Here is a 26,447-nt window from a genome sequence, read left to right as displayed (position 1 = left end):
CCTCGCCCGGCTAATTTTTTGTATTTTTAGTAGAGACGGGGTTTCACCATGTTAGCCAGGATGGTCTCGATCTCCTGACCTCGTGATCCACCTGTCTCGGCCTCCCAAGAGAGTTTTTAACATGAAGGGCTGTCGAATTTTATTGAAGCCCTTCTCTGCATCTATTGAGATGATCATGTGGTTTTTATCATTGGTTCTGTTTATGTGCTGGATTATGTTTATTGATTTGCATATGTTGAACCAGCCTTGCATTCCAGGGATGAAGCCAACTTGATCATGGTGGATAAGCTTTTTGATGTGCTGCTGGATTCAGTTTGCCAGTATTTTATTGAGGATTTTTTGCATCAATGTTCGTCAGGGATACTGGCCAGAAATTTTCCTTTTTTGTTGTGTCTCTGCCACATTTTGGTATCAGGATGATGCTGGCCTCATAAAATGAGTTAGGGAGGAGTCCATCTTTTTCTATTGTTTGGAATAGTTTAGAAGGAAGGTACCAGCTCCTCTTTGTACCTCTGGTAGAATTTGACTGTGAATCCGTCTGTTCCAGGGCTTTTTTTGGTTGGTAGGCTATTAATTACTGCCTCAATTTCAGAACTTGTTTTTGGCCTATTCAGGGATTCGACTTCTTCCTGTTTTAGTTTTGGGAGGGTGTATGTGTCCAGGAATTTATCCATTTCTTCTAGATTTTCTAGTTTATTTGCACAGAGGTGTTTATAGTATCCTCTGATGGTAGTTTGTATTTCTGTAAGATCAGTGGTGATATCCCCTTTATCATTTTTTATTGTGTCTATTTGATTCTTCTCTCTTTTCTTCTTTATTAGTCTGGCTAGTGGTCTACTTTGTTAATCTTTTCAAAAAACCAGATCCTGGATTCATTGATTTTTTGAAGTTTCTTTCGTGTCTCTATCTTCCTCAGTTCTACTCTCATCTTAGTTATTTCTTGTCTTTTGCTAGCTTTTGAATTTGTTTGCTCTTGCTTCTCTAGTTCTTTAATTGTGATGTTAGGGTGTTGATTTTAGATCTTTTCTGCTTTCTCCTGTGGGCATTTAGTGCTATAAATTTCCCTGTACACACTGCTTTAGCTGTGTCCCAGGAATTCTGGTGCAGTGTGTCTTTGTTCTCATCAGTTTCAAAGAACTTACTTATTTCTGCCTTAATTTCATTATTTAGCCAGTAGTCATTCAGAGAAGGTTGTTCAGTTTCCATGTAGTTGTGTGGTTTTGAGTGAGTTTCTTAATCCTGAGATCTAATTTGATTGCACTGTGGTCTGAAAGACTGTTTGTTATGATTTCCATTCTTTTGCATTTTGAGGGTGCTTTACTTCCGATTACGTGGTCGATTTTAGAATAAGTGTTATGTGGTGCTGAGAAGAATGTATATTCTGCTGATTTGGGTGGAGAGTTCTATAGATGTCTATCAGGTCTGCTTGGTCCAGAGGTGAGTTCAAGTCCTGAATACCCTTGTTAATCTTCTGTCTCATTGATCTGTCTACTATTGACAGTGGGGTGTTAAAGTCTCCCACTATTATTGTGTGGGAATCTAAATCTCTTTGTAGGTCTTTAAGAACTTGCTTTATGAATCTGGGTGCTCCTGTATTGGGTGCATATATATTTAGGATAGTTAGCTCTTCTTGTTGCATTGATCTCTTTACCATTATGTAATGCCCTTGTCTCTTTTGATCTTTGTTGGTGTAAAGTATGTTTTATCAGAGTCTAGGATTGTAACCCCTGCTTTTATTTGCTTTCCATTTGCTTGGTAGATATTCCTCCATCCCTTTACTTTGCGCCTATGTGTGTCTTTGCACATGAGATAGGTCTCCTGAATATAGCACACCAATGGGTCTTGACTCTTTATCCAATTTGCCTGTCAGTGTCTTTTAATTGGGGGCATTTAACCAATTTACATTTAATGTTAGCATTGCTATGTGTAAATTTGATTCTGTCATTATGATGCTAACTTGTTATTTTGCCCGTTAGTTGATGTGGTTTCTTCATATTGTTGATGGTCTTTACAATTTGGTATGTTTTCGCAGTGGCTGGTGCCAGTTATTCCTTTCCATGTTTAGTGTTTCCTTCAGGAGCTCTTGTAAGGCAGGTTTGGTGGTGACAAAATCCCTCAGCATTTGCTTGTCTGTAAAGGATTTTATTTCTCCTTCACTTATGAAGCTTGGTTTGGCTGGATATGAAATTCTGGATTGAAAATTCTTTTCTTTAAGAATGTTAAGTATTGGCCGCCACTCTCTTCTGGCTTGTGGGGTTTCTGCAGAGAGATTCACTGTTAGTCTGACGGGCTTCCCTTTGTGGGTAACCTGACCTTTCTTTCTGGCTGCCCTTAACATTTTTTCCTTCATTTCAACCTTGGTGATTCTGATGATTTTGTGTCTTGGGGTTGCTCTTCTCGAGGAGTATCTTTGTGGTGTTCTCTGTATTTCCTGAATGTGAATGCCGGCCTGTCTTGCTAGGTTGGGGAAGTTCTCCTGGATAATATCTTGAAGAGTGTTTTCCCACTTGGTTCCATTCTCTCCAGCACTTTCAGGTACACCAATCAAATGTAGGTTTGGTCTTTTCACATAGTCCCATATTTCTTGGAGGCTTTGTTCATTCCTTTTCATTCTTTTTGGTCTTCATGCTTTATTTCATTAAGTTGATCTTCAATCTCTGATATCCTTTGTTTCACTTGATCAATTTGGCTATTGATACTTGTGTATGCTTCATAAAGTTCTTGTGTTGTGTTTTTCAGCTCAATCAGGTCATTTATGTTCTTCTTTAAACTGGTTATTCTAGTTAGCAATTCCTCTAACCTGTTTTTCAAGGTTCTTGCTTCCTTGCATTGGGTTAGAAAATGCTCCTTTTGCTTGAAGGAGTTTGTGATTACCCACCTTCTGAAGCCTACTTCTGTCAATTTGTCAAACTCATTCTCCATCCAGTTTTGTTCCCTTTCTGGCAAGGAGTTGGGATCCTTTGGAGGAGAAGAGGCATTCTGGTTTTGGGAATTTTCAGCCTTTTTGTGCTGGTTTTTCCTGGTCTTCGTGGATTTATCTATCTTTGGTCTTTGATGTTGGTGACCTTTGGATGGGGTTTTCATGTGGACGTCCTTTTTGTTGATGTTAATGCTCTTTCTTTATGTTTGTTAGCTTTTCTTCTAACAGTCAGGCCCCTCTGCTGCAGGTCTGCTGGAGTTTGCTGGAGGTTCACTCCAGGGTCTTTAAAAGCCCCTTCTCAGTTGAGGCAATGGCTCTGGTGTGGCTACTTGTCCCAAGGAAAAGTCAAGAACAAGAACCCCATAATGTTCTCCTCTTTGTGTGCACTTTGATGCATAATCTTCCAGAGCTGCTGTTACAATTAAGATTTACTCTCCCAAACCCTGCTTCAGAGTCCTCCAACTCAACAGTAGTACCTACCGATCTCAGTTAAGGAGGTTCAAATGGTTCAACTACCTTTTTTCCTTTCACTTATTTGTAAGCTGCTCCTTTTCATCCAATGAATGCCTGACCAGGTTTCACATGTACCACCTTTGACAGGAACATGGTGCCCTCACCTGATTTACAATACAATACATATTGTTCCTTCTTTTTTGTATTCCTTTGATAATATGCTATGTCCAAGGTATCATCTCCATCTAGAAGTCCTATTGCTTGCTTTTAAAGTAAAGGTAGCAATAGTTTAGTTTGTCTATCTGAGACTGGATCCGAAGTTGACTCTGCTGTTCTGGAACTCATATTCAAGAGATGGTATTCTCAACTCACCCTTTATTACAAGAATAATTAACTGTTGATCCAAACTGGGTATCTGTGTTTATATGCACCATTCCATTGAAGGGTTCTGGAGGAGTTCCACATGATTTTCCTAGGGGGAAGAAGCAGAATTTGGGATTAAGTGTAGAGTTCAACTTACCTTTGTTTGTAAGGTTCAAACTGGAGTGTGGCATACTAAACAGCATATACAGTTCCAATTGTTTAACGGAATTGACTGCTTTGAAGAAACTTGGCAGACAACTTCAGAACCATGCAGCTACAGAACACCACTTTAAAAAAGACTACCTTACATCTCCCAATAAAAGTTATGTATGGGCTCACGCTTGTAATCCTAGCACTTTGGGAGGCCAAGGCAGGCAGATCTCCTGAGGTCAGGAGTTCAAGACCAGTCTGGCCAATGTGGCAAAACCCTATCTCTACTAAAAAATACAAAAATTAGCTGGGCGTGGGGGTGGGTGCCTGTAATCCCAGCTACTCAGGAAACTGAGGCAGGGAGACTAGCTCGAACCCAGGAGGTTGCAGTGAGCCAAGATCACACCACTACACTCCAGCCTGGGTGACAGAGTGAGGCTCCATCTCAGAAAAAACAAACAAACAAACAACAACAAAAAAAAACACAACAACAACAGAAACAAAACAAAAAACAAAACAAAACAAGTCATTTATGGCTAAAGTGTTGTACTCTCATTCCACCAGACAAAATCAAAGGCCTCAAAATTTGGGATGTCTCCCCTATTTTTAGTTAGCCAAACTCAGTTCACTGTAACCCACATAAATTTCTTTTGTACCCCTGTTTCATTCATTTCATGGTTTCAGCCATCAAGGATGATCTACAGTGAATGTAAATTTTATCTCTAATTCTTTTGTGAGAGCCATTCTCATGAAATGAGCATCTAGTCAAGGTCCAGGAACTCTGAGCAATAAAAAGGGGTGATGTACAAGACCACCCTTTATCAAAATACCTTGGGCAAATATAGACATCTTGCCTCCAAAATTTGAGAAAATTGAATCAAATCCCACACTGTTTTTATTGTTGTTGTTTGTAGAGATGGGGTTTGGCCATGTTGCCCAGGCTGGTTGCGAGCTCCTGAGCTCAAGCTGTCTGCCATCTTTGGCCTCCCAAAGTGCTGGGATTACACGCATGAGCCACCAAGCCTGCTCCCATCTATACTTTAAGAGACATGAAGTAGTTCCCAGGGAGGGGTTACTTACGTCTACAGTTGTCTTCAACACTTGACCAGACCAAGTTTTCTAGGCAGGAGATAGAGAACATTCTCCCAAAATACCCAGGACGGCATTCATAATTCAAAGATGTCCCGACTGGAAACTCAAAGTCATTAATTGGGATTGTGGGCCTGGCAGATGGAAACTGCTCTGGGGTTTTACAGTGACCTGGAGAACAAAATCACAGGAATATCAAAGTTAGCAGAGAGACTTCCACCCTACCTCCTGTTTCTCTCCAATTAAGCTGATAGGTGGATCACAGAAACAGACTTACAAAAATAGCAAAATATTTTCTTCTCTTTGATATTACCTTGGCATAAACTTTTCAACGGCATCTACTCAGTGGAATTTTTTTTTTTTTTTTTTTTTTTTTACTATTTGGAAAATCACTCAGCTTTCTGATCTTCCCTTATTTCACCAAAACAAGAACTCCAGCTTGTAGTTTCATATGTCAGACCTCCTGTCGGAGTGCCTATATCCTCAGTTAACCACTCAAATGCTCATGTATTTGTGCTAATTCACTCATGAGTAGCAAGACATATTTTATCATCTCTCTCCATCTACTCCATTCTCAGGGTGCCCAGCATTAGCTGCCTCTCTGGCCTTTCATAGCAGATACCCGTTGTAGTGAGTTGAATTATGTTCTCCCAAAAGATATCTCTACCTAAAACCTCAGAATAGAAACTTGTTTGTAATAGTGGTTTTTCAGATAGAATTAAGGTTAGCATCTTGAGATTAGATCATCTTTTACTTAGAGTGGGCCCTAAATCCAATGCCTGGTGTCTCTATCAGGGAAAAAGTGGAGGGATTTGAAATATAGAGACACAGGGGAAAAGGCTATGATGGAGGCAGGGATTGGAATGATGCATCCACAAGCCAAGGAACACCAAGGAATTCCAGGAACTAGCAGGAGCTGGAAGAAGTAAGGAATTGGTTATTTTCTAGAGCCTTAGAAGATGGGAAAAAAGCCCTGCCAACATCTCAATTTCAGACTTCTAGCCTACAAAACTGTGAAATAATAAGTTTTTTCTGTTTTAAGCCACCTAGTTTGTGGTAATTTGTTACAGCAGCCCTAAGAAACTAATACAGTGTTCTTCTTCTGATGCTAAACTATGCATTTAAAGATAGAACAAAATAGGCTGGTCATGGTGGCTCACGCCTTGTAGTCCCACCACTTTGGGAGGCCAAGGCAGGTGGATTGCTTTAGCCCAGGAGTTCAAGACCAGCCTGGGCAACATGATGAAAACCAGTCTACATAAAATACAAGGATTAGCTGGGCATGGTGGCATGCACCTGTGGTCCCAGCTATTTGGGAGGCTGAGATGGGAGGCTTGCTTGAGCCAGGGAGGTTGAGGCTGCAGTAAACTATAATTGCACCACTCTACTCTAGCCTGGGCAAAAGAGCAAGAACCTCTCTCTCAAAAAAAAAAAGCACATACACACACAAAAACAAAACAAAACAAAAAAAGAACCAGAACAAAACAGACTAAGCCATCAGCCTCCTGTAAGAAGCTATGTCTTCTTTCTGAGAGAGTATATTGTGTGCTGCATATTTTTACTTTTTTGTTTTACAATTTTTACAATTTTTAAATTTTATTTTTTATAGAGACAGGATCTTGCTGTGTTGACCAGGTTGGTCTTGAACTCCTGGCCTCAAACAATCCTCTCACCTCGGCCTCCAAAAGCGCTGGGATTACAGGTGTGAGCTACTGTGCCCAGCCATGTGTTGCATATTTTCAAATAGAGTCTGAACTCCACCCCCTTCCTTTTGGAGAAGTCTTCCTCCATCTGTTCATTCATTAAGCCTTCACTGGGGTCTAGGCATTTGCATTAAAAAATTTACTGGATTCTGATGAGTAGCACTCAGTTGGAGGGTAAAGGCAAAAGAAAGGTTAAATGCCAGGTTTAGCCTTTTCACCTTAGCTTGCTCTTCTCTCTCAGGGCTTCCCTGTGGATAATGGAATATTCCAAGGCTGGTGCCACATCCCTTATCTACTACAGCTTCTGTTCTGGAAAAGACCTAATGTTTGCCCTAAAGGACCAGGCAACTTCTCCCCCTCTTTAGGAAGAAACAGACTCTTCCTTTTCCTACTCTTTTCTTTGGGCTACTGTTTCCTTGCTTCTTACCCTGAGTGGAACAGTTCAAGTACAAAGATTATGACGACCTGGAGGCAAGCTGACAAGTGGACAAACGTTAAGTCAAGACGAAGAGAGTCTTTTTGGTTACTTAGCCCATGCAGCAGAACACTAGTTTAAAACCTTAGCTAAATAATATCCACATTTTCAGTTTTGAACTTTGCATGCCCATGTACCCCTCATGAACTTATGGGGAGTGTCTGTCAATTATACAGATACTGGTTAGTGTTCATAGGCAGTTGTTTTCATGTCCTCTCCAGTGAATACATTTTTCTTCCTGAATTACATAACTGCGCCTTACTACCTTCCCTCCAACCCTCCCCTCAGTCCCATTACCCCACCCTCTTCCACTCCACCAGCAAGAAGAGTTCTCATCTTATAGATTTAAACATACCTTGGCACTGCTGAAACCCATCTGTTTTAGCTATGGTATGTAATTTTGTCATTTCCACTTATGACAAAGTTAAGCTCACAAAAACATACCATAGTCTTATTACAGAAACATGAGGGATTGGGTCCAGATATTCTGAACCCATTTAGGATATGTGGAAACAGGTACTGACCAGCACGAACAGAAAGTTCACAGCGAGGGGCGGGGCTGCTCCAAACCCCATTCCCTTGAGGGTCACTTGTGCAGCGGATGGTGCTCTCCCCAATGAGGTTGAAGGTCATCCCTCTGTCTGGGTGGGGGTCACATGTGTAAGATATTTCTTTTCCATAGGGAATATCTCCAAGGGGAGTTCCGGTGTGTCTCCCATTAAGGATAGCTGGAGGATTTGGACAAAAGATATCTAGAAAGAAAACAAGAGCTCTCAATTCCATAAAAATTTTAAATTATAATCCAAGGTGATTCTACAGTTGTCATACTGCGACTGTGTTGCCAATTAAGCGTACTTTTTTTCTTAAGGAAAGTAGAAACTGCAAAATAAATGTATTAGACCTCTGCGAAGATGGAGCTAAATGAAATGACAACTAAATCAATGTTTATTACAAAAGCCATTGCCAAATTAAGCATCCTAAATTTTTCAGATAGTTAATATTTCTGAATAATAAAGGGTATATTCCTTTAAAGTAAATAAAAATCTTCATAGTCACATTAAAGGGGAATCATCCATTAATTCAACAAGCATTTTTTTGAAGATCTGATGTATGTCAAGTACTGTTTCAAGCACAAGATAAATATGATCTTTGACATCAAGAATCTTCATCCTAGAGACATCTTTCTAAAATATATTATGCATTTATTATTTGTATATCAGTGATTTAATTTTTCTTGATGATGCCAGGTTATGATTTTCAAAATAAAGATGAAAGATTACAGTAATGCTGTCAAATGAAGTAAAATATACTATGTACTCCTGTATGTGTTTCAAAGGGCTCAAGAATGTTACGGTTTTTGAGATACTCATTGGTTTTTAAAGGTGTTTTTCTTTTTTTTCCCATTAAACAAACACATTTATTCCTTGGAATACCTCTATTTGGGGACATCCTTCCCCTTTCTAATTTGCTTTGAATTTGGAAAGAAGATATTACAGTTTAAAAGAATTATAGATAAACTAATCAAAGGTTAAAATAGCTTAACCAATGTTTACACTCTAGTAAGCAATTTCAGATATATGTTGGGTTCATGAGGGTATTTTCTCTTTCTTTTCTTTCATACTTCTTAACTATTCCAGGGAAGTTAAGATTGTCAAATAGCTGACTTCCAACAATGTAAGATGAAATTATTAAGTTTCATCGTATAAATCAGTACAAGACATTGAAATAATTTAAGGCAAAGTATTCATTTGAGCGAAATTCTATTGTAAACATGCATTTTTAATAGCTATGATCAGAAGGGAACCAATATCCTGATTGATTTAGTGAAGAAGTAAATGGATAGATTGGACATAGTACTGTTTCTGTCTTTAACGCACTATTTTCTGCCCTCTTAAAAATCAAAAGCAACCCCCTTGCTGCCATTTCCCTCTCCAGCTATAGTCCTATTTCTACTCTCTTTACATGAAAACTCCCCTAAAATACCGTCTATGATCTGTTACAGTTCCTCTGTTCATTCTCCCTAGAATTCATTCCAATCAGTGTTTGCCAGTACTCCACTGAAACTGCCACTTGTTACCTGCAAGTTGCTAAACCCAAAGATCAATTTTCTGTTCTCACCTAATTTGACCTCTCTATAGAATTTGACACAGTTGATTAATCTAGTCCTTTAAAGGAATTTATACCCTTGGCTTGCAGGGCACCTCACCCTCCTGTGTTTTCTCTTATTGCAGTGGCTGCTTCATTATAATCCCCTTTGCTGATTCCTTCTCACCTTTTCAACTGTTAATCCTGGACATCCAGGCTCAGTCCATGCATCTGTTCTCTAGCAGCACTCACTCCCTAGGTGAAGATCTCTTTCAGTCCTGATTTTAAGCATAGCAGATACAATGAGGGCTTCTACACATCTATGAGCAGCCTGGGACTCTCTAACATATCCATCCGGATATCTAAGAGGAACACTAAAATTATGTCGCAAGTGTAACTTTTGATTTCCCCCTTCCCAAACTTCACGCAGTCCCCTGCATTTCAGCTAAGGCAAATTCTACCCTGGTGATTGCTTGGCGAAAAACCTGGAAACTGTTTATGATTCTTCTCTTTCTTTCACACCCTCTATCTAAGCACCATCACCAAATTCTGTCATCTGCACCTTCAAAACATATCCAGAATTTGATCACTTCTCATCATCATCTTTCCCAGTTGCTATCCTGGGCCAACATCTCTGATGAGATTGCTGCAACAGCCTCCCAGTTTGAACCCTCAGCTACACCCAGAGGTTTGCTTGACTACACTTGCCTTTTGGGTCCTCAGCTACTTTCTCAGTTGACAGCACTGACTCAATTAAGAGCATTTTCTTAATAACACTTAGTATCATTTGAACATTTCTATTCATGTCTTTGATTTTTGTCTTTATCCTTGTACAAAAATCTAAACATGGACTTATCTGTCTTGTTTATAGGTATATTCCCAGTTCCCAGAAGATTGCTTGGCACATAGTAGGTACTCAAATAATTTTCTGTTGAAAGAATGAGTATGTGACTAAATGGATGATTGAGGGAAGAACTGAAAAGTTGAAGTATGACTATTACTTTTGACAGGAAGGAAGAGAAAAATTTAGCCTAGCATCTTGCCATACATTTATTTCTATGAAGCATTTCTCTCTATTTATAGCACAGACTCTCCTCATAAATATTTATAGGAGGGTACCCAAAACACATGATTCTCAGGTTTATTTTTCCCCAAAACGTTGCTTGTATCTATTCCAACAAAGAACTATTTCTATCAAAAGTAGGCATAAACAGCGGGACCAACAGTAGATAATCCCATGGGGCAAACCACATTGAGAAAAAAAACAAAGAGAAAGATCCAGACTGAACAAGTATTCCATCTACTCACGTTCACACACAGGAACACTGTTATTCCAAAGACTTCTCATTCCAACCAAGACACAATGACTAACGGAACTGCCCTTTAAGCGAAACCTAAAGAACAAAGCAGTAGTGGCTGGGTGAATGCACCATTTCTCTCTTCCCTTCATTGACAGATCTCAACCTCCTCCCTGAGAATTCCTAAGTTAATTAACATTTTACGGCTCAAGCTAAAGCACAGGTGAAAATACTCAACTCACTTAGTTTCTCATTGACAGGGGCTCAGAAGCAAAATCTTTTTGGAAAAAGTGTAGCTTTCAGTGAGGACAAAACAATAACAGCTGGCGAAGTTGTCAATCATCCGTAACTGGATTTTAGAATATTTCTACTTACTTTCATTCCTATTCCAAATTCCACTATTTATTTGTTTAAAAGTTTTTTGAAATACTCTTTACATGCTATTTTATCTTATACACAACTTTCTCTTACATATCAAACTTTTCTTAACAACCCCCTAGAATAGTTATTTATCTCTTCATGTCTGCAAATTATTATTTATTCATACATCTAATGTTCCATATGTGTATATATATATACTTTTTTTTTTCAAGATCTATTGTATTCCTGCCATTGTTTTTTCTTTGTCCCTTACTGGAAGCTGCACATTTTCCAAAATGATTTCACTTCTGAGCCTCTATAAGTGAGAAATCAAATGAGTTGAGCTTTTTGCTTTTTAAACTTCTGTTCATGGATACAGCTGGTTCATACCACACTTTCCAATCATTGTTTCAGATATTAGTCTCCTCTAGTACTTCTTTTCCACTAGGCCAGTCCCCTTTTCTGGACTGGTGATTGTATTTCTGTTTATACTTGACACTGAGTTATATGTGCCATTTTTTCTTCATCTCTTTATCTCTTGATAGTAGTGTCAATTAGTCCCTACCCTTATTTTAAAACTACACTTCCAGAAGTTAATCTCCCTGGGTTCTTCTTTTCCTAGGTCAGCCCTCTTTTTGGATTGATCCTTGAGCTCAAGAGTCACTCTCCAGTGCTAAGTGCCTGATCTTAATTCTGGGTCACACTCACCCTTCATCACAGACAAAGGACACCTTTGCCCCAAGCTGGAGATTAAGTGGAAATAGCACACGGCCATGAGGGAGTTGACCCAAGAAGTCATCACAGGATTTCACTAGAAGAAGAAAAAAAGAAAAAAGAAAAAATAGGAGTAAGACCTCCATGTGTGGGGTAAAGAGAGCAATCTGGAAGCTAGAGAATTGAGGCACCTGCACATCTGGGGGCTTCGGGGCTCCAGTCTCCCTGGGGCGTGCAGTGCAGAGACACAGCCCCTCTGAGGTCATAGCCAGGTTCACAGCTGTAGAACACTTCCTGCCCGGGTGAAAAGTTGTCCTGATGGCTTGGAGTATGCTCACCATGCAGGATTTCTGGAGGCGGCTGACACACTGTGGAAAGGACAGTTCCAGAGCACTTGTTACTTATGGGGGAATTTCCTATGCTTCCTGAAGGCCTCATAGCTAGTCAGAGGTAGAGAAATAGAACCCAATTCTCCCTAGCACAAGGTCCCAAATTCACTTGTAAATCTACAGGGCATGAGGTATTTTCTCCTAGCTCTGGCTATCCAGTGTGGAGTTATTAGTATTGGTGGATTCTCCATTTACATATTTCCTAGGAAGGTAATCCCGATTTGTACCATTGTTATTCAGGCAGTGAGACTGTCACCTGAGACCAAGTCTGTTCTACAGATTTCCCCCAATTTCTCTGATTGCACACCAATGACTAAAGTACAGTCATACTGTTTCTGGACAGGCAAGCCCGCAAATTGGGACTTACTCTGGAAGGGTTCTTGCCTCACCCAGGAAAGAATTCAGGGATGAGCCAGTGGTGCCAGACAGCAATCTTTTAGTGAAGGGCACTGCCACTTGCAGAGCAGGGCTAACTCACAGACAGTGCACCCAGAGTCAGCAACATAAGGGCTGCTGGCAGGCAACTGTATTTATGCTCCTGTAAACCCGTTTCAGTTACATGTAAATTAAGGAATGGATCAATGCAGATTGAGGGGCGAGTTATTTAGAACTTTCCAGGAAAAGGGCGGTAACTTCCAGGTCGTTGCCGTGGCATTTGTAAACTGTCATGGTGCTGATGGGACTATGAGGGCAGCTAGCAATTGCTTTCATCGCCATCTGCTGGTTCCTGCTGTTTTTTCACTTCATCCTGTCTGGGCCAGAGCCTGTTTTGGTCAGCAGGATTGTGACCAGAACACAAGCCCTGCCCATCTCCTGCCTCAACACATCCATCTTTATATCCCTTTATCTGTTCATCTTCCCAGCTCAGTGGTTGCACAAGGCTAACATGGGTTGGTAGAAGAATTGTAAGCTCTTTCTCTGTCCCTATGTATCAGCCATAACACCTCCCATTCAGCTGCTAAGCCAGCTATTGTGGCATCAGTAGACAAGATGAGCCATCAAAAACACAAGCCCTTAAATAAAGCAGTCCTTTGTCACGAGAGGGCATATTATTTGGAGAGTATTTGACTCAACATCTGCCTTTATTTATAGTCCTGTTCGTTCATGCTTAGGGCATCAGAACCCATTTTAACATCAACCTAATCTATACTTCATTAAAGATGAATTTAGAAATATTTAACTGGCTTTGAACAAGTTACTTTCACCCTTGACTTAGACTCCTAGGGATAAAATGTAGGATGTGGCTGCTTGAGCCTAGGAGTCTGAGGCTGCAGTGAGCCATGATTGTATCACTGTACTTCAGCCTAGGCAACAGAGTAGGACCTCAACTCTAATAAATAGTTTTTAAATAAAATAAAATAAAAAATAAAATGTAGGAGGCAGACCATTGTAGACAAACTCTAAGGTCTTTGTCTCTATTATGAGGCTATGATTTCTGTCTTTGTAAGCCAGTCTCTTTCTTTCACCAATGGATGCTGATAGAAGTATGGCAAGAGACAAAACATTCAGACTCTGGGGTCTAACACACCTGCCTTTTAAAATCCTGGGTGTCTCACTTAGAATATGTGACTTGGCTAATTTATTTAACCTCTGAAAGACCAAGCTGATGTCACTATTAAATGGATAATACAACAGCACAATTTCAAACTATTGTTGTAAATAATGAATGAGAAAATGCATATAAAGTGCTTAGTGCACAGTTGACCATAAAGTCCATATAATTTTTCAATATAATTGAGAGAGATTGCAGCTGTTACTTTGCCCGGAGAATTGATTAATAGGTCAGTCCAAAATAGCTTTTTTTCTTGGCTAATTAAGGTCTTGCTTTTCAAAATGAAGACACAAATGCATGGGTGCATGCACACCCCCGATTCTTAATTTCATGCTTCTTCCCCCAAAACTTACTTTCCCACCCTCCTCACCACACATCCCTCCGCCTGAACAAATACTGATCTCCTGATCCAACAGCAATGCATGTCATTTGCAGGGACCTTCTAGGCCTCAGTCAGACTCACCCCTGGAGCAGCTTGGTAACTCTGGCTCCCATTTGTTCAGAGCCTGGCATTGCACACGGCGGGGTCCTTTCATGACAAAGCCAGGCCGACACCTAAACTCCACAACTTCATTTAAGGAAAATAAGCTTCTGTTGACAGACACCAATATTCCATTTTCCACATTTGGAGGCATGCATTTGTTAGGTATAATGCACTGAGGGGCCGGGCCGCTCCAGATGCCCACTTGATCATCTTTGCTGGTGCAGTATATGGAGGGCTCACCCACGAGCTCAAACACCTTTCTCCCTCCGCTTCCAAGATTGCAGTGGTAGGTCACCACTGATCCGTAGTGAAAATACTCTCTGTTGGTGCTAATGAAATCTCCATTGATGATGGTTGGGGGTAGCCCACAAGGAATTCCTGGAAAAAGAGACAGCAAGTTAACCAAAACAAAACCTTGGGACAGAGTCTTGCTGTCACCCAGGCTGGAGTGCAGTGCACCATCACGGCTCACTGCAGCCTCCACTTCCCAGGTCTAGCAATCCTCCCACCTCAACCTCCCGAGTAGCTGGGGTCACAGGCATGCACCACTGTGTCTGGTTTATTTTTCTATTTTTAGCAGAGATGGGTTTTGGCCATGTTGGGCAGGTTAGTCTTGAACTCCCAGCCTCAAGCAATCCGCCTGCCTCGGTCTTTCAAAGTGCTGGGATTATAAGCGTGAGCCACCGCACCCGGCCTGGTTTCTAATAATTACACTTTATAGTAAATTTTGCCAACAGTTTTTTTTAAATTCCAAATTAGCAGAAGTAAATATTGACAATATTATTCTCATCTAATATTTGCTAATGTACAGACATGTTCTTACAGTTGCAAAATATTATGAGTTCTGCTCTACTCAGCCTTATTTCACTAAATGTGTCCACATATTACTAGAGCCCACTGTTTTGTTTGTTTGTTTGTTTTTTGTTTTTTGAACAGAGTCTCACTCTGTTCCCCAACCTGGAGTGCAGTGGCATGATCTCGGCTCACTGCAACCCCCATCTCCCAAGTTGAAGCGAGTTTCCTGCCTCAGATTCCTGATTAGCTGGGATTAGAGGCATGCAGCATCACACTTGGCTAACTTTTGTATTTTTAGTAGAGATGGAGTTTCACCATATTGGCCAGGCTGGTCTTGAGCTCCTGACCTCAAGTGATCTGCCCGCCTCAGCCTCCCAATGTACTGGGATTACAGGCAAGAGCCACTGTGCCTAGCCTATAGTCTATGTTTTTATTTCTCCTGCTAAATGAGAATTTGACTATGTTATCTCACCATTATTAATTTAGTTCTCTCTCTATAAAAGGCATTTGCCTTTGTGGTATTGGATATTAATATAATAAAGCATATAGCATAGCATTTTTTTTGAGACAGGGTCTTGCTCTGCTGCCCAGGCTGGAGTGCAGTGGCCCGATCATGGCTCGTTGCAGCCTCAACCTTTCTGGTTCAAGCAATCCTCCCACCTCTCAGTCTCCCAGGTAGTTGGGACTATAGGCGTGTGCCACCATGCCTGTTTGGTTTTTGTATTTTTTGGAGAGACGTGGTTTCACCATGTTGTACAGGCTGGTCTCGAACTCCTGGGCTCAAGCCATCTGCTCACCTAGCCCTCCCAAAGTGCTGGGATTACAAGTTTGAGTCACCACACATGGCTCAGTATAGCATCTTTATTAAATAATAAGACAAAAAACTGACAGAACTAATAAAGACAAAGCACAAATATACAATATTACATATAATAAACAAGATACTTACAGATTCAGAAGTAATAAAAAGAACTGGATACTGATCTACAGCGATACCACCCTCAATGCGCCCAATCTGGTCTGATCTTAGAAGAACTGAATACTATGTCCTACTCTACTGTGCGGCAGTGCCCAGCCAGTATATTGACCTTCTACAAAGTTGGTTCCTACTTATCCTCCCACCAACTGGGTTTGAAATTGCTGATTTCCTCACACCATCACCAAATGCAGGATTATGTACATTTTATATTCCTTTTTAGCTTGCAATTAATTGCTTATTCCTCTTTGCTCCCTAAAATGTAGAAAGCTCATCTTCCAAACAACTCACAGGGAAGATGGCATGATCCTGTTTAGACAAAGAATAAGAAGGAAGAAAGAGCTGCATGGCTTCAATATCCGATGTGATACTAAGAGCTTGCAGAGAGGATATAGGGTTTCTTTCACTGACTTTGTATTTGTTGACTTCACTGAAGAAAATGCTCTTCAAACTGGGAGGTGTTCAACCAACAGAGGAGGAAATTGGGGACTGTTTAAATGAGCTCAAGACTAGTTTAAAATAAACTACACCTTGAGATAAGAAAAAAACAAAAGCGCATTTCTAGGTGAAGGTGGAAGGTTGGAATGCTGTAGCCATTTTAAGGATATGACTGGATTCTTCAAATATCAGAAGGATACCATGTCCAAGAGGGATGAGATTCATTCTTTGTGATTCTAGGAGGACAACTCTAGGATTAAACGGTGGGGTGAATGGGGAAAAAGACTTCAACTCACGTTGACAAATTGGCGGCTTTGTGCTCCAATGGGCAGTATTGCCTGAGATGATACATTCAGCAGATGAGTGACCAATGAGTCGGTGCCTAAAGGCAAACAATGGAAAATAATTGTGCTGTACATGCCTCATCAATGTCCTCACAGCATGCATATGTGGCAAACCAGAAGGATTACAATGTAGGAGAAGTCTAAGGCCTAGCCTAAACTTTACCTATTGTTCCCAGCTTTTCTACTTCTTTTTCCTATTCTCTCATTGAAAGAGATATTTTTGCTCTAACTTCTCCTGGCCCACTTTGCTTCTTAGTATCTTGGCTTCATTGTGGACTGTACCTAGTGCCAAAATAAAACAATTATTTTGTAGACCTGTTTGACAATTTTTTTTCATAAATTCTATTTTCTTTAAATACTATTTCTGCCATGTTTTGTTTGCATTTTCCCGTAATTTGTGTGGGTGTGTGCATAATAGTATGTCATCTTACTTGAGACATGTTTTTTACAAATACAAGATTTGTTGCTTTTGATCTTGTCTAGGAGACTTTGTCTTTCAAGAAGAAGATTAAACCACATGTATTGAGATAAATGATGCATTTGATTTGCTTTCATCATCATTCTTTCACTGCCTTTTTCATTGATTTCATGATGCCCAATGATGAGGATGTGGAGAAAGCAATGAATAAAATGACCTGACCCAAACGTGAGGAGGCTTATTTCTGGTGGAAGAGACAAATGCATTCCTTGCCTTTTCCTTCCCTCTCACTTGCTATATGGAAGAGAGAAATTCAGCCGTTTTAGTCATTCTAATAATTTGGAAATTAAACTTCATATTTTTTCCAATGAGGAATTTCATTTTATACGTGTGCATGTATGTTATACATATGCACACAACAGATATTTAAACCTATTTTCTCAATTTTAGAGTCAAACTCTATATAGTCAGTCTACTCATCTTTTCTGTAATGTTAAGTCTAGCCTACCTTTTCTTACTGTCTCACATTTTCTGGTTTTATTGATATGTTCTATGAGTTTAGAGAGATTATTAATAAATTATGATTACATTGCCAAATTTTTATGTGTACGTTATTTTTATTGTTGTTTTTTCTTTTTACCAATATCCTATCTTATTGAAATTTCTTTTGGAATTCATCATTCTCCTTTTTAAAAATTTGCTCATGAATTGCCTGGGAAGCGTACTTAAATGGTACAATTTTTGTGTCTTTGCTTATCCTTTAATGTGTATCTGGAGCCTCTAGGTGTGAATATTAGCTTGGTGCAATAGAAATGCTACCTTATACCATTTAGTGTTGTATAGAATCAATGTGGTACCAATAAATTTACTTCTTTTGCGGGTATTATATTTTCACATTTTATTTCTGGAATCTGAGTTTTTTTCTCTATCCCTGAAACACAGAAGTTTCCCTAGTGATGGCTAGGTATGGGCTTATTTGTTTACCCTTCTGGAATTTTTGGTACATGTATTCTGAATCCTGATGATGTGTTACATATGTCTTTCCTTTTTCCTTTTTGGAGACAGGATCTCATTCTGTCATCCAGGCTGGAGTGCAGGGGAGCCATCACGACTCACTGAAGCCTCAGCCTCCTGGGCTCAGGTGATCCTCCCACTTCAGTCTCCTGCCTAGTTGTGACTACAGGCACACACCACCATGCCCAGCTAATTTTTATATTTTTTTTGTAGAGATGGGGTTTTGTCATGTTGCCCAGGCTGGTCTCGAGCTCCTGGGCTCAAGTGATTCTCTTGCCTCAGCCTCTCATTGTGTTGGGATTACAGGTGTGAGCCACTGTGCCTGCCTGTCTTCTCCTTTTCGGCTTTCCCCGCTGCATTCAGGGAAAATTTGGTTAACTCCTCTTACTCTTTGCTTTAATTTTCTGCAATATTCATTGTGATATATGCATATATATGTATATATATCACATGTATGAAATGAAATATATAAACACATGGAATACATATATTCATTCACATACAAACTTCATGGCTAGTTTCACAGAAGTATTTGTACAATTGAATCATGTTACCAATATGAAAAGGAGAGTGTTCTGAAAGTTTCCCTGGTTTCTTGGCAGTAAATCTCTTTTGTAAAATTTCTCTTGATTTTTCAGACTGGCCTCTTTTACATGTATTTCCTGTTTCTAGTCATAAGCTCAATGGTTTTCTGCTGTATGCCTTAGAGAGGTTCACCCCTTATTCAGCAATGCAAGATGAGGAGGGTACAGTCAGGAAACTTATCAATTGTATTTTAAAATGCTCAAAAAATAAAAAAAGTAAAGGACACATTGGATTCATTCTAATTTTACTTTGTCAGATTCTATGTGCTATGGTCTGTGAGGTCTAGGCTGGCATATGTGCTGGACACCACAATTTTCCTTTCAGTATTGGTTGTGGTGGCACAAATGTAGCCCTTATTCACTACCTGGCTTAGCTGTTCCGGTGAAGAGTGAGATTGAGGCAGAGCCTCCACTGTGTGCTGAGCAAGGCTGAGCACCAACAGCTGGGCCGTGTGCTGTGAGCACCTGACACTTGACATTTTCAAAGGGGCTCTGTTGTAGGTTGAAGTGTCTCCCCCAGATATGTTGAAGTCTTAACCCCCAGTCCCTGTGGATGTGATCTTATTTGGAAATACAGTCTTTGCAGATGCAATCAAGTTAAGATGAGGTCATTAAGGTAGGCCCTAATCCAATGTGACAGGTGTCATAAAAAGGGAAAACTTTGAACAGAAACATGCACAGAGAGGAGAACAGCATATGAGGACACGGACCCAGAGGGAAGATGGCCATGCGAGGACAGGGACAGAACAAATTGGAGTTCTGCTGCCACACGCCAAGGAAGGCCTGCGGCTCCAGAAGCTGGAAGACACAATGAAGGATTCTACCCTACAGGATTCAGAGGGAGCATGGCCCTGCCAACACCTTGATTTTGGACTCCCATCCTCCAGAATAGAACTCCACAAACTTCTGTTGTATTAAGCCGCCCATTTTGTGTTACAGACATTCCTCAAGGATATTGCAGGTTCAGTTCCAGAACACTGCAATAAAATAAATATCACAACAGATGAATCATATGAATTTTTTGATTTCTCAGTGAGTCTAAAAGTTGTGTTTATACTATGCGGTAGTCTATTAAGTGTGAAATAGAATTATGCCTGAAAAAAATCATACTTTAAAAAATGGTTTATTGATAAAAAATGCTAAAGATTATCTGACCTTCAATAAGTCGTAATCTTTTTGCTGGTGGAGGGTCTTGCCTCAAGGTTGATGGCTGCTGACTGCTCGGGGCGGTGGCTGCTGAAGGCTGGAGTGGCTGTGGCTATTTATTAAGCTGAGACAACAATAAAATTGCTGTATTGATCGACTCTTTCACAAAAGATTTTTCTAGCATACAATGCTATTTGATAACATTTTACCCTCTGAACTGCTTGCAAAATTGGAGTCATTCCTCCCAGATACTGCTGCTGCTTTGTCAACTAAGTTTATGTAATATTCTAAATCCTTTGTGGTCATTGTCACAATGCTCATGTCGTCTTCACCAGGAAGAGTCTCCACCTCAAAAAAATCACTTTCTCTGCTCATTCACAAGAAGCAACTCCTCATCTGTTCAAGTTTGATGATAAGATTGTAGCAATTCAGTGATATCTTCAGGCTCCACTTCTAACTGTAGTTCTCTTGCTATTTCTACCACATCTGCAGTTATTTCCTCTGCTGAAGTCTTGAACCTCTCAGTCAGCCATGAGGGTTGGAATTAACTTCTACCAAACTCCTGTTAATGTTGATATTTTAACCTCTTCCCATGAATCATGAATGTTCTTAATGATATGTAGAATGATGAATTCTTTCCAGCAGTTTTCAACTTACTTTGTTCAGATCCATCAGAGGAATTACTGTCTGGGAACTGGCCTTACAAAATGTATTTCTTAAATAATGAAACTTGAAAGTCAAAATTACTCCTTCAGCCATGGGCTGCAGAATGGCTGCTGTGGTCAGCAGGTATCATCTCCGTGTCCATCTCCATTACAGCTCTTGGTTGTTTAGGTATAATGTCAATGAGCAGTAATATTTTGAAAGAAATCTATTTTTCTGAGCACTAGATCTCAACAGTGGATTTAAAATATTCAGTAAACCATGCTGCAAACATACTTCTGTCATCAGGCTTTGTTGTTCCATTTATAGACACAGGCAAGGTACATTTAGCATAATTCTTAAGGGCCTGAGGGTTTTTACAATGGTCAGTGAGCATTGGCTTCAACTCAAAGTCACCAGCGGCATTAGCTGCTAAAAATCAGCCTATCCTTTGAAGCTTTGAACCCAGGCATTGGCTTCTTTTCTCTAACTATGGAAGTCCAACAGATGGCTGTTTTGTCTACATGGAAAATCTGTTATTTAGTGTAACACCTTCATCCATGATCTTAGCTAGATCTTCTATATAACTTGCTGCAGCTTCTACATGAGCACTTGCTGCTTCACCTTGGATCTTTATGTTATGGAGGGGGCTTCTTTCCTTAAACCTCAGGGACCAAATTCTGCTAGCTTCCAGCTTTTATTCTGCAGCTTCCTCACCTCTGGCAGCCTTCACAGAACTGAAGAGTTAGGACCTTGCTCAGGATTAGGCTTTGGCTTCAGGAAATGTTTCTAGTTTGATCTTGTATCTAGAGCATTAAAACTTCTTCCCTATCAGCAATAAGGCTGTTTCACCTTCTTATCATTCATGTGTTCACTGGAATAGCACTTTATATTTCCTTCAAGTACTTTTGCTTTGCCTTTACAACTCTCTAGCTGTTTGGCACATGATGAATGGCTTTTGGCCTATCTTGGTTTTCGACATATCGTCCTCAGTAAACTTAATCATCCCTAGCTTTTGATTTCAAGTAAGAGATGCATGACTCCTCCCTTCATGTCAACACTTAAAGGCCAGTGTAGGGCTATTAAGTGGCCTAACTGTAGTATTATTGTGTCTCAGGGATTAGGGAGTCCTGAAGAGAGGGAGAGAAAAGGGGAATGTCTAGTCCATAGAGCAGTCAAAGCACGCACATTTATTGATTAAGTTTTCTGTCTTATATGGGTGCAGTTTGTAGGGACCCCAAACAATGACAATAGTCACATGAAAGATCACTGATGAGAGATCACTATCATAGACATGATAATAATGAAAACATCTGGGATATTGTGAGAATAACCAAAATGCCACACAGAGACACGAAGTGAACACACGCTGTTGGATAAATGATGCGACTGACATGCTTATCGTAGCATTGCCACCAAGCCTTCAATTTATAAAAAGCATAACATCTGCAAAGTACAATAAAATGAGGAAGGACTGTACTTTCTGAGGGCAGCCCAAGCAAGTGATCATGCTGTTATCATTAAGATTTGTTCTCTCACACAGCCACTACATGCCCTTCCCTTTCTTCCAGCAATTTCTACTCTGGGTTAGGGTTGTTTATGTGCTTTGACCACTACACTTCGAATTATTTTTCCTTCCCATCCAGTGAACGGCATACTCTTTATATGTGTGCTGCCCTGGTTTCCAGCAAGGATACAGATTATTCCCCTAATCTTCTCCTGTCGTTGTTCATTTCAATCAGGAGTTAACACCTGTGGTCAAACCTCTTAAGAGCAGGTGGCAGTAGCCTAGTTTCCTTCCTGAGATGTGGCTAAAAGGTAATATTGCTGTTGTGCAACTCTTTTTTTTTTTTTTTATTATACTTTAAGTTCTAGGGTACATGTGCATAACATGCAGGTTTGTTACATATATTAACCAAGAGATGTTGCTGCCAACTCACCCTGTAGTACAAGAATAGTTGATTCTGGATCCAACCTGGATGTCTGTGATCACGTGCACCATGCCATTCACTGGATCTGGAGGAGTTTTACATGATTTACCTATGGGAAAGAAAGTATTTTGGAGCCAGGTAGAGTAATCAGGACTCTCTTCAGTAAGTAAGGTCTCCATCAACATGTAGCTTGCTGAAAAAAACACGCAGTTCTGATGGTTCCACAGATTTTGCCACCTTGATAAAACTAATCAGAGCACCTCAGGATCAGCCACCTACTAAGCCCCACTTTCAAAAAGACTTTTCCTCCAGATCTATCTAGATATAGATTTTGATCTGTGTAGAGACCTTGCATCCCTTATCAAAATGTAAAAGTCATTTATGGCATTAGTTACTACCAATACATTTCAAAGTTTTCAAAGGATTTCTTCCCACCTTGTTATTCAAACAGAATTTATCTTCTTACACCATTTTTCTTCCTGATCTAGTCACTTATTATTTTCCTTCCCATAGGGAATGAAGGTTTTCTCTACAACTGTTTCTTGAAACAGTCTCATGAAGTGAGCATTTCAAGCAATAATCAAGGATGACCTACAAGAAAAGCTCTTACATCCACCTATCTGAACACTTTTCAAAAAAGGTTTCTCATATTCCACATTTAAAAACATTCAATAAGAAGCTTTTGCAGACATGGGAAAGATCCAATGCAAGTTCACTCACGTTTACAGACATCTTTGGGACTCGACCACACCAGGTTATCTAGACATGTGATAGAGAACGGCCTCCCGTAGTACTCAAGACGGCATTCGTACTTTAAAGATGTCCCAATGGGAAAGTCAGATGCATTGGTTTGGGTTTTCAACTTAGCAAACAGAAAATGATCCGGGGCTTTACAGTGACCTAGAGACCAAGAAATCAAGAATATCTGAGTTATTAAAAAGATACGCAATATGTTTCCTCTTTTCTCTTCCTTGGTAGATTTGATGCCAGAAGAAAAGAAACCTTTAGTTTTGAAAAAACAAAAACAAAAACAACAAAAAACTTCCCTGTAAAATAGAAGGGAAAGTTCCATTAGCATAAGCTTATAAGGAAGTATATTATCTGGAAGACTAGTCTGCTATCTGGTCTTTCTACTCGTATAATTTATGTATTTTAATTTTTACATTTTTTTTCTATTTTTAGTAGAGTTGGAGGTTCATCGTGTCTGCAGGCTGGTCTGGACTCCTGACCTCGAGTGAGGCCTCCCAAAGTGCTGAGATTACAGGTGTGAGCCACTGCGGCCAGCCTATTTTCATTGTTTTTGAGATAGGGTCTCACTCTGTCACCCAGGCTGGAGTGCAGTGGCACAGTCTCAGCTCACTGCAACCTCTGCCTCCCAGGCTTAAGTGATCCTCCCATCTCAGCGTCCCGAATAGCTGGGAACATAGGCAATTGCCACCACGCTGAGCTAATGCTCATACAATTTAATGTAAAGATAGCTCCGATTTAATTTTTCACATTTTTAGGAAGCCAGAAAGAGTGTTTCTGCCCAGCTTCCACCTTTCGTGTCTGGTTTACTTGTACTTCAGGGCATCAAAACTCCAATGAGAGGCTGAAAAGCAGGGGCAGGAACTCAAGACATTTTCTGGTAGGAGGAGACACTGATTTTCTAGGTCAGATTTCTAAGCTAACCATTTCAATAAGGGGATTCACGGCATTTGTTTTTAATTCATATGATTCTAATGAAGGACTTTCCCACCACTCACCGCCTCCCTGTTTTTTCATCAGTCCCTCCAGCTGCAAAGGTCATCAGGATCTGATGTGTTGACTTACCTTAGAACCACTTATCATTGGTTTGGCATTCCACTGTGGCAAATGCGCACAGAGATACCATACCGTAATTATGGAAATATGGAGGGCCTGCGTTAGATATTCGGAACCCATTTGGGATGTGGGGAAGTGGGCACTAACCCAGAATTCCACAGCGAGGGGCGGGGCTGCTCCAAACCCCATTCCCTTGAGGGTCACTTGTGCAGCGGATGGTGCTCTCCCCAATGAGATCGAAGGTCATCCCTCTGTCTGGGTGGGGGTCGCATGTGTAAGTTACAGCTTTTCCAAAGGGAAAGACTTCCAGAGGTTTTCCTGTGTGTCTCCCATTAGGAATAACTGGAGGAGCTGGACAAAAGATTTCTGGAAAAAAGACAAAAGCACTAAGTTTCATTCAGGAATTTCCCCAGAGGTATTCTGCAATTACAGGATGCTATGATTGTCGTTGCTGAAAATATACTAAGGAGATGACAGTAGACATTAGGACTTTGAAGAGTTGGATTAAATGAGATGTCAATGAAAGTGTATTGCCAAGTACAAAAGAGATTTTTCTATCCTGAATCTTCCAGATAATAATGGTTCCTGGACAATAGAAACGTTACAACTTTAATGAAGTAGCAAAACATTTGAAGAAGAAAAACAACCATTTTCAAGGGTTACTCATTCCTTTAGTCAATATACATTAATTGAGCACTTGTCCTGTGTCAGCCACTCATCAAGATCCTGGGAACGCAGTGCTGAGGAAGGAGCCTATGTTCTTGGGAAATATTTCTCAAATGCATATATGTGTGCTAATCATCTTAAACAGGTGAAACCTTCCACTGATTACTTATTGATATTGATCATGAATCTCTGTGATAACAATAGCCCTGTCACAGTGAATTGAAACATAGTCAGGCCATTATAAAAAACTCCAAATGGATTCAGATTGCTTTGCTTTTGAAAATGTCCTGTGTCTGTTGATGATTAATTTTCTCTTTTTATGTTCTGGTTCAGGTTTCAAGTTGTTACTCCTTTCTAGCATCTACTGATTTGTTTAGAACAGTCTCTCCCTCATTTCTAATTGGCATTTTTCATTAGACCTGGAATTTGGAAGAAGCTACTTTAACTAGCAAGAGTTATGAAAAATAAGAGAAATCTTGAGTAGTCAGTCAATGAGTTTTAATGCATAATAGTAGAACAGACATTTGTCATTCTGCTTCAAGGAGCACTGGATTACTTAGACAGCAAGAATATCTATATAAGTTTTGTTCTTACAAAATTTTCCTCTAAAAAGCACTGTAAGATGTCCAAGTATATTTCTAATAACACAAACATTTTAGTAAAATTTCATGGTCTTCTAAAGAAACATGTTTTCCAACTGTTAGAATCAAGAAATGAAGCAAAGTTCTATCTTCCATTGGGGAAATTACAAATAGTTAGACTAGGAGAAATCAGTAGTCTACTGGTTATTGAACATATGGGGCTCTTTTTTCCAAAAATCGACTTATTATTTATGAATCTCTCAGCATAAATGACTTAGGTACATGTTTTGAGAATTTAAGGAGTCTCCAACTGCTTGCCCTGTCTAATGTTGCATCCCACTTTTCCCTCATTCCTCAGTGCTTTGCTCTATTATCTTCATAGCATTGAATTATTTTTTTTCTTGTCCCTCTCCCCACCTGAGGAGAAACAACATGGGGACAGGGAATTCGTTCACCTTGTTCATTGATAAACTCCAGTGGCTAGATGAGCATCAGGCACAAAGTACGTGATCAATAAATATTGGTTAAATAAAGGCATGTTTAATATTTGTGTATTATGAAATACATACAAAAATTGTAGACTGACTGCACCTGATGGGAGAACAAAATGAAAAAGAAAGAAGGGAGGAAGGAAGGAAGAGAAAAAAGAAAGAAAAGAAAGAGAGAAACAAAGTAAATTGTTAAAGCTTCACATTATCTATCTCTCCTGAAGCTCCTAGAAGCACACTACCATAGGCTTTATTGCGGTAGAACACAGAAGACAGAAGGACAGAGACAGAGCAGATGATCCCAAAGACAGGTGATGTACACATTGATTCACAACCAAACATTATTAAAATAAGCAATTTTCAAATCAATAATTCAAACTAGAAAATTGAAGAACCACATTAGGGGAGGTCATGGGTCACATACTGAACAGAAGAAGGGGAGAGACTGGCCTGAAATGTTACTCCTATTACTCACGTTCACACACTGGAACACTGCTATTCCAAAGGCTTTCCATTCCAGCCAAGACACAGTAACTAGCAGAGCTGCCTTTTAATTGAAATCTAAAGGAGAAAATAGGAGTGAATA

The 26,447-nt window shown here is 39.9% G+C and overlaps 1 protein-coding gene across 1 annotated transcript in view; it reads right to left on the bottom strand.

Moving 5' to 3' along the window:
* Positions 1–26,447, bottom strand: part of CR1 (complement component (3b/4b) receptor 1 (Knops blood group)) — a 204,420-nt gene that overhangs the window by 120,946 nt on the left and 57,027 nt on the right. Inside the window, exons 16-27 of the mRNA XM_011937899.1 lie at positions 26,337–26,422; positions 24,274–24,492; positions 23,044–23,223; positions 22,333–22,432; positions 16,541–16,626; positions 14,015–14,413; positions 11,802–11,978; positions 11,605–11,707; positions 10,547–10,632; positions 7,678–7,905; positions 4,967–5,146; positions 3,746–3,845 (exon numbers count right to left, since the gene is read on the bottom strand). Of these exons, the coding sequence (XP_011793289.1) occupies positions 3,746–3,845; positions 4,967–5,146; positions 7,678–7,905; positions 10,547–10,632; positions 11,605–11,707; positions 11,802–11,978; positions 14,015–14,413; positions 16,541–16,626; positions 22,333–22,432; positions 23,044–23,223; positions 24,274–24,492; positions 26,337–26,422 (1,944 nt within the window). The remainder of the gene's footprint in view (positions 1–3,745; positions 3,846–4,966; positions 5,147–7,677; positions 7,906–10,546; positions 10,633–11,604; positions 11,708–11,801; positions 11,979–14,014; positions 14,414–16,540; positions 16,627–22,332; positions 22,433–23,043; positions 23,224–24,273; positions 24,493–26,336; positions 26,423–26,447) is intronic.

This window comes from Colobus angolensis, unplaced genomic scaffold, assembly GCF_000951035.1.
Source record: "Colobus angolensis palliatus isolate OR3802 unplaced genomic scaffold, Cang.pa_1.0 Scaffold100, whole genome shotgun sequence".
Taxonomy (NCBI): Eukaryota; Metazoa; Chordata; class Mammalia; order Primates; family Cercopithecidae; genus Colobus; species Colobus angolensis.
The sequence above is the reverse complement of the archived record's forward strand: the minus strand, read 5'-3'. Positions and strand labels throughout refer to the sequence as shown.